This window comes from Grampus griseus (assembly GCF_964374135.1).
Source record: "Grampus griseus genome assembly, chromosome: 7".
Taxonomy (NCBI): domain Eukaryota; kingdom Metazoa; phylum Chordata; class Mammalia; order Artiodactyla; family Delphinidae; genus Grampus; species Grampus griseus.
The window spans coordinates 109899571-109913618 of record NC_139001.1 but is presented as its reverse complement, the minus strand read 5'-3'; the positions used below and the strand labels follow the sequence as shown (position 1 = coordinate 109913618).

The following is a 14048-nucleotide window of genomic DNA, read 5'->3' as shown; positions in this document are numbered from 1 at the left end:
ACAGGACGGATACACGCCCACTTCAGAAGAGGAATTACCTGCAAGGAGGAGAGGGGTGGAACTGGGAAGAGATATAAAGAGGGCTTTGACTGAAACATTTTTTTCTTCCAAGAAAACATGAAATGATTAAATGGTAGCATTTAGTAAGTACGGCGATGGGTCCTACAGTTGCTAATTATGTTAGTCTCTTTACTCTTCGTAATGAAAAAATTTTTAACAGGAAAAAAATGACATAACAGTATTCATCAAAATAACAGTTACACCACCAAGTGAGAAGTCAAGTAGTGAACATCTACATTCTATATTATTCCCCTTTCCAAACACTTTCCCTAAAATCAGTGCAGGACAGACACCAAGAAAAGGGGACTGGAGAGCTGAGGGTGCCAGGCATGTCTCCATCACCGACCTCACTTCCACCACGACTGCCCGAGACAGCTCTGCTCCCTCTGGTCTCTTTACAGACGAGGAGACAAAGGCCCAGAGACATCACAGAGCGATATTAATCTACATAAGTCCTTCAATATAAAATATCAAAGGCCTGTTAAAGGAGGTTGGTAGCTAAAAACTGGTATTTTTAAACAAAATCACACAAGACTTGCGTGCAACGGAGAACATACAAACTAAACACTTTCCCAAGAGATGCGCAGCCAAATTCCTGAAGATACAAACGTGGAAAAGTCACGGTCTTAGCCACAGGAAACCTGATAGCTCAACTTTCTGGAGCATTTAGGAGCCTGCTTTACTGTATACACATAGCCGCATATATGCAGTCGTTGTAAAACTTTGATGCCGACAAAAGAGACAAGAGGAGTAACTTACCTCTCCTAAAAGACAAATGCGAAAACCATAATAAAATCCTTGGCCAGACCACTCCCTGGACACGCTCACAGAATACCTACCGAAATAGCAGGGCTCCTGATGTCTACAGCATAGTCGGCCTCAGAGGGCTGGATGTTCAGTTTCAAAACATTATGCAGAGAAAGGCCTTCTATTCCCAATCTATGCAGACCCTCCATCACCCGAGCTTCATTCCTCAATATATCAAACAGACTGAAAAAAAACAAATAGGTATTTAGGAGAAAGGGCTTTAAAAAAAAAATTCTCACCATGAGAAAAATATATCAGTTCAAACTCAATGCCCTATCAAACGAGTTGAGAAATCAAAAGAGGGAGCTCTTCCCTTGCTTCCTTTTGTCCAAATATGCGGAACCAAGTAGGCAGGAGTTGCTTCTTGGCTGATGTTTATTTATACTTATCTACGTATAGACTGTGTATGGAAATTATCTCTAAGTATAAACACACAATTTGAGGATGAAATAATCCTAAATGTGGATTTTACACTGCATGTTTTTAAAAACACTGAAGTAATCTCCCTGTGATATTTCTTACAACTGCACATGAATCTAAAATTATCTGAAAAGCTTACTAAAAAAACACCAAAAAATATACTAAATAATTTATGTTTAATATATGTTTCAATATCAGCGTCAATTCCCACAGGCACACACACAGATGATCACAGAAAATGGTCTGGAGGAATTCACACCCAACTTAAGAGGTTTGCTGGGTAAGGAAGAAGACATAAGAAGACTGCTCCTTTATCTCTGCATTATTTAAAACTGTTTACAATAAGCAAGTACACAGTTCGCAATGCTCTGGAAAATTAAAGAGATTTTTTTAATAAAAAATAAAAACATGGGCAATCTTTTAATGTGTCCTTTACTAATTTTTTACCAGCTCTGAAAGCAGTATATGGACATAAAAGCTCAATTAACATAATGTGAAAAGTATCTTACTGTGGAAACTGCTTCTTTTAAAGCATTAACCAACCACAGCTTTTGTTTTCACTATTATGAAGCCGCAGTATCAACTGTGTCAATTTTAATATCAATGATAAAATCAGAATTCTACCTGTCTTCTGCACCCAACCCCCAAAATTCATAAGGAAAATTTAGAGCAACTTAGTCCTAAACCACATTTTAGCAAAACAAAAAGGTATCAAATAATATATGTAAGACAGATCACCTTCTGAGACATTTTGCATTTTGCATAAATCTACTTCATACTGTTCTCAGAAACAAAAGAAGCTGCTCTCTTCTGTTTCTGTGGTTAACAGGAAAACTAAGGCTCTGAAAGGGTACCCTCAGAAGACACCTGGGCCTTAAATGTCCAAGGCATCAGATGTACATTAGGATAAAAAATGGCCAAGTATCATCCTGCCCATCCCAGCCAGAACATGGGCCTACCTAAATGCACACCCTGGGCCTGATAAGTCATCGGGCTTTGCAACCTGTCACATCAAGGAGGAACAACAGTCTGGACATGTCATAAGGAGCCACACGTTATAAAAGCTTTTCAGGGTGAAAAATATTATCCATACCTGAATATATCCTGCGTCTCTAAATCAATATGAAGCCCATTGATGAACAGTGCTGAGTCTCCAGGCTGCAACCCTAAAGTTCCCTTGAAATACTGAAACATTAAAAACTTATTAAGGAGCAGGAAGAGAACACTTAACAAAAATTTCCATGTTTCTGGTTTTATTATACATACAAATGTTGACAATGATTAATACAACTGTTTCCTACAATACTGGGGACAGGGAGAGTGTTAAATAAACCAAGCACGGAGAGTTACTTTTTGGCTGCCCTTCCCTGTCTGTGATGCCAGCCAAGGTTATGCTAGCAGTCACTGACAGCTGGGCCTCCTGGACAAAGTCCAGGGATCCAATCTAAAAGGGTTTCAAAACCCCACACCTCCTTTAAACTTTCAAACTAAGGTACACCAAGAAACTCTGAGTTGCTGAGCTAAGGACAGCACATACATACACCCGAGCTCTCCAAGACCACCTCCACGGGGCCCTTCAACTGCTGCTCTCTGACGCGGTGGAATGCATGTGACCATGCAGCCCCTGCAGCCCTCAGACCCGCCTGACCCACTGGAAACAATGCTTTGATGCCATATCATACACAGCTTCTGTTGGCTTATATCCTTTCCAATCAATTCCTCTTTCTCTGCAAGGAAACTGGAACGGTTGATCACATATTCAACACCACACAGTAGAGAAGGGAAGAAACGTATCAGATACTAGGGACAGAACATGGATCCCTTAGCTCTCCCAGGGCTGGGGGAGAGGGGCAGGGATCGCTGAGCTCCCTTCACTCCCCCTCACTCAGTGGACAGAGAGAAATGAACTCTAAGATCTAGGACTGCATGGGGAAAACACAAAACAATGCAGAAGCCACAGCTTTTCCTTCTCTGCCCTGCCAGGATAAAATGGCAAGGAAGATAAGGGGATAACAGAAATTTGCATCAACAAAAATCAGAATTTCTTACAAGGGAAAGAAAAACTCCACATCCACTCATTCCCAGGCTGCGAATACAGCACCCTGTGACTGTGGGAAAGACTGACTGGGAACTATGTGAAATGAAACACAACAGAGGATGGGGATCCCATTCTGAAAACAGGGGACTGCACGGAAGTTACCAAATGCTCTGCCCTACTGGGCTTCTACAACTCCAGCAGCCAGACCTCACCCTCCCGGCAGAAGATCAGAAGATCCTTTTCGGGAGACTAAACAGCTCAAGAGGAAAGGTTTAAAGATTCTGTCACTGGAGTTCCCTGGGAAACGACCATACCACCACAGCCTACAGTCACAAAGACGCATCCTTCAGGCTTTCAATCAGTTTTTTATTGCCTCACTGTCTAATATGAGCTGTTAGTGAGAGATCACCAGACATCTAAGGAAAGCCTCTAACATTAAAGACAAGAGAACAAGACAAAAAGAAAGGCAACTTAAGAGGGAACAGACCATGCAGAGAAAAGAAGAGACTTACATGAACCATCGATATCTTCAGAAGGATAAGACAACACCATAAAAAGAAGAATTCAAAAATAACCCTTGTAAATTAAAAATTTGACAACTAAAGAAAGAAATCTCAACAAGTGGTCTGAAAATCCTTCCCAGAAAGTTTAAAAATGAACGACAAAAGAACTGGAAAACAGGAAATAAAAGATTTTTAATTAGGCCAAACTAGTCAGGGAGATATAACATCTTAAGAATAAATAGGAATTCTAGGAAAACAGAAAAGAGAAACCAAAAAGAAGAAATGCAAAGAAATAGGTCCAGAAAATTTCCCAATACTAAAGGAAAGGATTTTTCAGATTTAAAGGGCCCACCAACCACCCAAGAGTACAAAGACTTTTTAAAAAGGCATTATCACTATGGAATTTCAGATTACTAGGGTCAAAGAAAAGACCCTACATGATTCCAGAAAGAAAAGCCAGATCTCATACAAAGGCTTCAGACTTCTCAAAAGCCATAATGGAAACCAAAATTCCAAGGAGCAATAACTTCAAACTTCTAAATGACTTCCAACCTAGAATTCTATACCCAGCCAAGCTATCAATAAAAACAGAAATGGAAGGGACTTCCCTGGCAGTCCAGTGGTTAAGACTCCACGCTTCCATTGCAGGGGGCGTGGGTTCGATCCCCAGTTGGGGAATTAAGATCCTTCTTGCCGCTCAGCGCAGCCAAAAACAAACAAACAAACAAAAAAACAAAATGGAAAACTGATTTCTCAGAGTCTGAAATTTACCTCACATGCAACCTTTCCCATGAAGAATGATTTGCTGTACCAAAATAAGGGAGTAAACCAAAAACAAAGAAGACATGGAATCCAAGAAACAGGAGATCCAAAAAAAAGAGGTTAAAGGAAGGTCTCAGGATAACTGGTATGTACTAGACATAAAGAAAAACCAGTCCATAGTGAAGCAGATCAAAAATTGATAAAACCATGACAAAAACACAGGGATGGTAGAAAGATGGGGAAAGTGCCAATATGGAGTACTGGTAGACAGTGGGAGAAGTGGGGAGAGCAGTGAAAGAAAGTCAGACCTCATCCTTGTAACAGAAGGCCAATACATAAGATTGGAAACTGAGAAAGTACCAATTTAAGTTTGCTGGAATCTGGAGATAAATATCCAAAGAATCAACTAGGAGTTGAAAGCAGATGCTTCTGGGAAGGGGGTCACACAGGGAGTGAGACATGTTGGCGGGGCTGCTTTTTTCTAAAGAAACAGGTAGCACCATTTGATGCTTTGAATTATATATTCATATTCAACTTTGATTAACTACTGAAAGTGTAAAAAAGATTACAGAAATGAATCAAAATACCATCGTCTTTAATAAAAGAAGAGTAAAACTATTAAATGTCACTGATTTAACTCACATTTCCGCATCTTTAAAGATATAATACAAAACAGAAAGGCCACTATTTTCCATTGGTTCATACCTTCTGATTCTCTTCCACTTCGGTTCTAAGTTCTGAACTCACAGCTGTTTTTGTTATTGCTCTAAGGAAATAAAAACATTATCAGTGCTTAGTTTAGTATTTGATATAAAAGACTTCAATTTCCCTATACGAAATAACACATTGCTCCATAAATTACAAAAAACTAAATGGAAAAAACCTTAAACCTTTCCAATTGATGAATATATTCCTCCTCTCAGATGTGTGTATTTGTTTATTATGTATTTGTTTATTATCACAAGATATAAAACCAAGGAAAAGTAACAGTAATAACTGCACTTTGATGCGAGTGCAATTATTTCCAAGATCTTGGTTAAATATATGTAACTCTATTCCTGTATATGATCTCTACAGCTCACAGGCTAAGGATATTGTTCAATAAGTTAAGGCAGCAGACTGTTCAAGCTATTTAAGCACATGTATATCTTCAATAGCATGCTTGATTAAATGATAATGTACTATATGATTCTTAAGTCCTGTCTAAGAAGTATTTTCCCAAGACCAATGAAATAAACAAATTTACAAAACATCTCATATCAGAAGTCAAAACACCTCATTCAGTGACTCAAGAAAAGGACTGACAATTATTTAAGTTTCTGAAAATGTGGCTTTTAAAACAGGTTTGCCTTGTATTTATGAGATGTGGAGGACCATTATACAATTGAAAGCAATAGCAGAAAAGCTGCATTCAAAATCTTAATCTGTCACTATGAACAAGTCAGTCTCTATGATTCATTTCCTTCATCAAGAATGAGTAAGATGATTGCTTCCCTGGTGGCGCAGTGGTTAAGAGTCTGCCTGCCAATGCAGGGGACACGGGTTTGAGCCCTGGTCTGGGAAGATCCCACATGCCGCGGAGCAGCTGGGCCCGTGAGCCACAATTACTGAGCCTGCGTGTCTGGAGCCTGTGCTCCGCAACAAGAGAGGCCGCGATAGTGAGAAGCCCGCGCACCGCGATGAAGGGGGGCCCCCGCTTACCACAACTAGAGAAAGCCCTGGCGCAGAAACGAAGACCCAACACAGCCATAAATAAATTAATTAATTGATTTAAAAAAAAAAAAAAGAATGAGTAAGATGATATATAAGAAACTCTTCAGGAAGAAAAACACCAGAGTCCATGGCAGACCCTAAGTTAGTTACATCTACATACATTAAATTTTGTTAATTCATCTAATCCTGAAAGGTAGGTGTTGTTACTTCTGTTTTACTGCTGAGGAATGTGATTATTTACAAAGTTCACACAACTAGCAAGAGGCAGTGCCAGGAACACAACCTAGACTGCTCTCTTCAACCACACAACACAGGGGCTTGTCGCCTTCTCGGGAAGATGGGCCATTAACAATATAGTGCTGGTAGTAAGACAACTTTAATTTCCTAAGCATTTTCATATTTTAATGGCTTCATTTTATGCATAAACATGAAGATAATTAGGCATATGTTAAAAAGAAGAATGTCTCAAAGCCTTATTACTCTATGTTACCTGGCTTTGGTAGGAAAATTTTGGCTAAGATCCTTCATAATCACCAGAGCTAACTCAATAGGAGCAGCCAAGATTCGGGCAGCAGCCTGAAAACTTAGATCTGCAACAACATCAAACGCAAGTTAAAGTGTATTCATCCACAGCAATGAGAAAGAAGTGGGAAAAAAGCACATTTATTTCCCACTACTTTCTTGGTAATCAAGAATGCCCTAGAATGCCACTTCAAAGCATGCCCGTGGTCGAACTGGAGGTTTTACTCACTTCACAGGCCCCTAGAGTGTTTACTGTAGCCGTTCCTTGATCTGCCTGCATAAACACTAAGGCATATACCGACACATTTAGCACAGGATTAATCCACCCCAAACTCTTTTCCTTCTTCTGGATTTACAACATAACACAAAGTACGGCAAAAGACTTTAGTAAATTATGCTGGGAAAGAAAACCTTGATACATAGTTCTTTGGACCAGAAAAGCACACATACATCCTGCCATACTGACATGCCTTTAACATCCAACTGTGTAATAAATGTATACATACAGAAACACAAAGATTAAAACAAACTTGTTACAAGCTTATGCACCTGGTCACACAAAGAAAGATCTGGTACCTCATCTACACATATATATCACTCTGCAGAGTGTACTTTGTCTACAAAAGGACTTTCTTCCTTTCTTTTCTAATAAATCACGATTAATCACATGATCCTTAAAATTTGTGAATAAATACAATTAAATTCAAATTCTGTTTTTTTAAATACCATAAAATTTAGAATGATTCCTCTACGTTTTTATTACCTTGCAACTGCCAAACTTTTAAAGGTGCCATTTCATTGGTGCTCTCAACGAGATGCTTTCTGAGTTCTTTCAACTGTCCCTGCAGGTCAGGGTGCAGGTCTCTGAAAGAAACATAAAATCAATCCTTTTCAGGTGTCTTTTCTTTCCCAAAGCACATTTAGAAGTTGACCCCAAATTTATCTTCACAACTCTCCCCACTTAGTAACAGGAAAATTCCTACAATATAGGAAAAATATTAAATTATTCTTAAGAAACAAGTTAATATAGAAAAGTATGAGTTAATTTAAAAACCATAAAATTTACAGATTAAAAGATGAATCACTACAACAGTGACTCTCTGTGTTGGGGGAGGGAGAAGAGTGGGACTAAGAGTAGGGAACAGAGGGGACCTCAACTCTACCTGCTGTGTTTTACTCATCTTGGTTCTCTCTTTCTTCAAGTAAAAGAAGGTGTTATGTTGCAGGAAAAAAAAGCTTGATAAACAATTCTTTGGTACAGAAAAGCAAGTACAATAGAAACAGTCAATTCTGGGTGGTGAGTACAGGGGTATGTTATATTATTCTCCATCCTTTCCAGAACCTTTTTAGTTTCTCAAAATAAAATTGGAAATACCTTGCTTCCAATCCCAAAATGAGTTTCTTTCAGCTACATGCTCATAAATCCTTTAGTCACATGAATATAATTCAAGCTAACCAAGACTATTGCGTTTTGTTTAGTTTTATCTTGAAATACAGTGCATTCTATTTAAAGTTAGTAAAACAGAAGTTTTCAGAGGCAGAGATCGATCATTTGGATCAGACAAACAGACGGAACAGAGTAATCCTGTTTTTAAGACTAAAAACTCAAAATTTCTTAAATGCAACCTGCCGAAAGTAAAATATCTACTCAGATCCTTCACCATCCCAGCAATCCATTCCAGTTACTATACTTTTCTTCATGATAAAAATACCTTAAAATGGGTCACTTACTTTAGGTAGTTAAATAACTATTCTGAGTGTCCAAAAAGGAAATTGTCTTCAATATTCTACATACTACCTACCATACTACCATACTACCACATACTACCATAAAGCTATCTAAAAAACAAACATATAAAACATGAATAGGAAAAGGGATTCTGGAAACCTGGATGCAGTAAAAACGGAACCTGACTGCATATTAATAAGGCCATAACTGATGTTCAACACAAAGAAATGTGCATTTGCACAGGATGAACTCAACATTTGCACAGTCACTCAACATCAACAAAGTCATCTCTACTAAACTGTTAGTCTAGCTGTCATTTCACTGGGTCAAATGTTAAAGCTAAAATATATGAAACTGCACCTACACATACTATTTCTATTAAAAAAAAATAAAAAGCACACCACAGATGTCCTAATTAAGATTTCCAGATAAAGAAGAATTCAGGGCTCTGAACAATGATCAAATCATAACAGAAATAACTGCAGCATTTAAAATAACAGCTAAGAACATTTTTCAGCTATAAAATTCTATTATGCTTTCATAAAATAGTTATGGAATTTTCTTCAAAAAGCCATTTCCTATCCTCTTTCATATAAAGTGAATTGTAATAAAATGTATTTCAACTGAACATATATAAAATCTACCACACCTCCTACTACAACTCTTTTGCAATTTTTCAAACTATGTTTAGTATAAGTAAATAGCTATAAATATAACATTGTAAATCAACTATAATTCAATAAAATAAAATTTTTTTAAAAAGAGATAAGAAACAAACAAGCAAAAAAATAACTAAATAATAGCTATGACCTCTCTAACGTAAAATACATTTGATTTTCCTCAGGAAAAGAATGCATAAAACAATTAGATTTCTCCTATTATGTGAATCAAAAAATGGCATGTGACTTTAGGCTATCAACTGCAAGGTCCAGAAAATAAATCAATTTAAGCCATAAGCAGGCAGCCATAGTATCATGTAAGAATAATGTGCTTCAGAATTACCAGAAATCATAAACTGTACTACAAACTAACTGGCCATCTCCTCATATCAGATCACATACATAAAGTATTGTTGGGAGATCCGTAACTCAGGCAGTAAAGAGAAAGATGATGCTTGCAATGTGAAGAAGGCTGGAGGTTTAAAGAGAATAAGACCCTTTCCCAAAAGAATATACATACCTTAATCTTCCAAAGAGAAATCCTTGAACTTCATCAATAGGATCATTTTCACCAATCACTGTGGTGTTAACTTCAGTTCCTACAAAAGCACAGCAAATACATGTCTAATCACTCCGATTAGAAAGAAAAATATTAACTTCATAGAATTTGAAACACCTGAAACTATAATAGATTTAAAATGTTGAATACCTCAACTAACACAGTGGTTAACAAACACACAATAAATGAGTTTTTGATATATCCTGTGTTCCTGGATAAAGAAAGAATGTGTTTTTCCTTAAACTGTGGAAATTTTTACATGTTAAATATTTCAAAATTAATACCTTTAAAATTATGAATAACGGATTTTTCAATATCAAAATTCTGAGGAATTTGCAACTAGGCAACTTAATCCTAAATATAATTATTGAGGACAGGATAATGAAGTACTAGGCTATCTTCCATGTACCAAAACCAATCATTTTTACTTTTAAAACAAGCTCAAAGGACATAAAAAGATTACGCATAAAACTTGTTGAAATAATTCAAAACCCTAGAATATTACAACAGGAAGTATCCACAGTAAACTGTTCCAAGTGCAGAAAATAATATAAAAACATGAAACTGTTTGTTAATTATATGATAGCTTAAGATTTCACATTGGGTCACAAATTAATTACTATTTGTGAACTACCTATCATCAATAACAATAGCTACTACTTACTGAACTCTTTTGTGAAAAAAAGTCGTTAAATTCTTTACCTCTACATCTTATTTTCTCCTCAAAAATACTTCAAGAGGCATATATCATTATCTGAACTCTACAGAGGAAAAAATTAGGACCTAAAGAATTTGTCACCCAACTCAGATATAGCAGAACCAAGATTCAAACATAGGTTCATAATACTCCTAAATCTATTCTTTTTCATTAAAGAAACAAATTCCCCTTTAACTCATATTTAAAGAAAAGAAAACACATTGGTCTTAATTTACAAATTCACCTTTCACCTGAGTATCATCCTTGGCCTTGTACTCAGTGCTCTTAATGGCCAACTCCACACCATAGCCAGAGAGGTAAACAGGCTCCTTCCTGGGATTCTGCAAGCAGAGCAAGTATTCCACCATCACCACTCAGCTCTCCACGCATTCCCTCCTAGCTCTTTATGCATCACAGCATACAGGGCCTGACCATGTTAATGTCACATAGCCATCACCTAGGATTACACACTCAAAACATGCTTGAACTTCCATGGGAATCCTTAGATTGTGGATCCTGCCACAAGTGTGAGAACGGGAATTCCAAGGTAGAAACAAAACCAGATGAAGGGGGCTTCCCTGGTGGCGCAGTGGTTAAGAATCCGCCTGCCAATGCAGGGGACACGGGTTCGATCCCTGGTCTGGGAAGATACCACATGCCGCACAGCAGCTAAGCCCGTGTGCCACAACTACTGAGCCTGCGCTCTAGAGCCTGCGAGCCACAACTACTGAAGCCCACGTGCTCTAGGGCCGGCGCTCCGCAACAAGACAAGCCAGCAAAATGAGAAGCCCGCGCACCGCAACAAAGAGTAGCCCCCACTCATCACAACTAGAGAAAGCCCGCCCGCAGCAACAAAGACCCAAGGCAGCCAAAAGTAAATTTAAAAAAAAATTTTTAAAAAAACAAAAAACAGATGATGGGATAGCGGAAAGGGCAAAGGTCACCAAACCATGTGAAGAAATGGAGAAAACAAAAAAGCATTTCCGGAACTTACGCAGGGTTGAAAACTGGTGAGGTTTCAAACCTAGAAGTGCTTTGTTGAGACCGTGTGTGTAAATGTGTGTGTGTGTGTGTACATTTTTTTACTGACTTTAAATGTCTTCAGGCAGGGTTTGGGCTGACCTAATGTCACAGGCTTACCATCATCCTGAATAAGGATGGCCCTTTAAATACCAGCAATAGGGACTTCCCTGGTGGTCCAGTGGTTAAGAATCCACCTTCCAATGCAGGGGACGCAGGTTTGATCCGTGGTTGGGCAACTAAGATCCCATGTGCGGCGGGGCAACTAAGCCCGCGCACTCTAGAGCCCACACGCCACAACTAGAGAGAAGCCCACATGCCCCAACGAAGAGCCCGCGTGCTGCAACAAAAGATCCTGCGTGCCGCAACTAAGACCTGACACAGCCAAATAAACAAATAAATATTAAAAAAAAAAAAAACAGCAATAGAGCAAGGTGGGGCGGGGGGGGCGGGTGTCCAAAACTGGATATTGATAAATCTGTTTCTGCTCACATAAATTTTCATTTAGAATTTTTATTTTGCTTTCCCATGGACTTAACATCCAATATTTACTGAGCTTAACATGACACAGAAATTTTAAAGGCCAACGATCTTTACATATAAATATTTTAAATGCTAAATGCCACACAAGGTTTCGAAAGCTTAATTTTAAATCAATTCTGCCTGAGTTTACCTCTTTAGAAATCCTTTTTCTATCAAATAAAAAGATGCCAAAGAGGAAAAAAAAGGGTTTGGAAAGGAAGTGAATTCAAGAATCACTTCCATAGTATGATGACCATATTAAATCTGGACCAAATTAAATATAATTTACATGGTTCATTTTGAAATAGAACGTAGGGAATTCCCTGGCGGTCCAGTAGTTAGGATTCTGTGCTTTCACTGCCCAGGGCCCCGGGTTCAATCCCTGGTCGGGGAACTAGGATCCCAGGAGTCGCATGGCATGGCCAGGAAAAAAAAAAAAAAAATCAAAGCTGAAATAGAATGTCAATTTTATACAGCCATTTTTTAGGCATATTGTTTTACATTTCTTCAGAAAGGCAAGCAAAGTGCCTCCTATGTGCAAATAACAGATTTGATGAAAGTACTACACTTCCCAAAAAAGTAGTTCAAATCATTTTATAAAGGGGGAAATTATTAAATGAAGTGCTAAGGTTGTGGTGGGCAAACTAATATTTAAAACAGTTATAAAATAAGTCAATACTTACAGATATATAATGTCTGAATACGTAATTGATTTTGCCTGCACTGCTTTTTGATACAAGTTGTCGGTGAAACTTATAAAACTCCTCAGAGCCAATCTCAGAGTAGAAAATAACCACTGAGCTTTCAGGATTAGATGAGGGATATCTGTGATCTCCTTTGAACAATAAAGGTTTTGGTCTGAAAATAAATATTAAAAGCTTAAAATTGTTAACTTAAAAAAGCTTTTAAACATTAAAAACAGTACAAAATGAAGCTACAGCAATGATAATTTAAGCAAACATTATAAGCATCTTAAATAGTTTTCAGTTAGTAAGAATACTGAAAACAAAACAGGTATGAGTCTTACTTGTTCGTAATTAAAATTAACGAATGTACATTATATAAATACTAACCTTAAAATGTAGACTTTGACTAATAATTGTTACCAATTTCTAGAGCAGGGGGTAAAAAAGTCAGAAAAAGGATACACATCCAGCCCTCATAGTACTAAAACTTAAGTAAATTATTCTCCCATATAAATAGAATGTAATTACCTTTTTATCTGAAGACCTAAGTGCAAACAATGCAAAAAGGCGAGGATAAATCTAAGCGTATAACTTCCCAATTACAGCCTCTCCCTCCTCTATCATTTTTACTATTATGATCATCCTACTACTGCATCTAAAATTTAGGTTATCCTCATAAATTTTAAAACTCCCCCCTCAAGAAAACTTCTCTAAGAATGACATCAAGATATTAGCAGATCTTAATGCACAGACTTTATGACCTACCAATCCTTCTTAAGGAGGTATACCTACACGTACTAAGTGGAAAATGCCCCTTATAAAAATAAACCTACCTACCTGTATAAATTTATAACCACAGAAAAAAGTATAAAAGGATATATACCAATCCATTAAAAATAATTACCACCTCTCAGAAGAGGAGACATTATCACTCTTTTCTTTATAAAGGTCTGCATTATTGTAACAAATTAAAGAAAGAATTTTTCAAGTCAGCCAATTTTGTTTTCCCCAAGGAAACAGCACTTTACTATGCAGCCAATTTTGAATGTCCATACCTCACCCCAGACAGCTGAATGCTCACTGAGTTTCTGGTTATCACCCTGAGGAAAAAGCACTCCTACCATTTGGTGGGCAGAGGACAGGTGCTGAGCAGATAATCTCACTAAAGAAGAATTTCCCCACCTAAAACACCGCCTGGCACTTCCGGTAGAGCAGGGCAGTTCAGAGAGAGAGATCGCTGTTATACAATTTCTAACAGCATTGGAGGATGTACAGAGGGGTTACTGCCCTAGGCAGACAGCAAGAGGTACCTATTGTTATTTGTCCACCACAGGAAACCTACCTTTAAGCA

General features: G+C 37.7%; 1 protein-coding gene across 2 annotated transcripts in view; it reads right to left on the bottom strand.

The window, feature by feature from the left end:
• Positions 1 to 14048, bottom strand: part of UGGT1 (UDP-glucose glycoprotein glucosyltransferase 1) — a 123088-nt gene that overhangs the window by 91008 nt on the left and 18032 nt on the right. For both annotated transcript variants that reach the window (XM_082657726.1, XM_082657727.1), the window contains exons 6-13: positions 12695 to 12869; positions 10714 to 10810; positions 9734 to 9812; positions 7589 to 7689; positions 6794 to 6893; positions 5296 to 5356; positions 2381 to 2472; positions 900 to 1050 (exon numbers count right to left, since the gene is read on the bottom strand). In XM_082657726.1, the coding sequence (XP_082513852.1) occupies positions 900 to 1050; positions 2381 to 2472; positions 5296 to 5356; positions 6794 to 6893; positions 7589 to 7689; positions 9734 to 9812; positions 10714 to 10810; positions 12695 to 12869 (856 nt within the window). The remainder of the gene's footprint in view (positions 1 to 899; positions 1051 to 2380; positions 2473 to 5295; positions 5357 to 6793; positions 6894 to 7588; positions 7690 to 9733; positions 9813 to 10713; positions 10811 to 12694; positions 12870 to 14048) is intronic.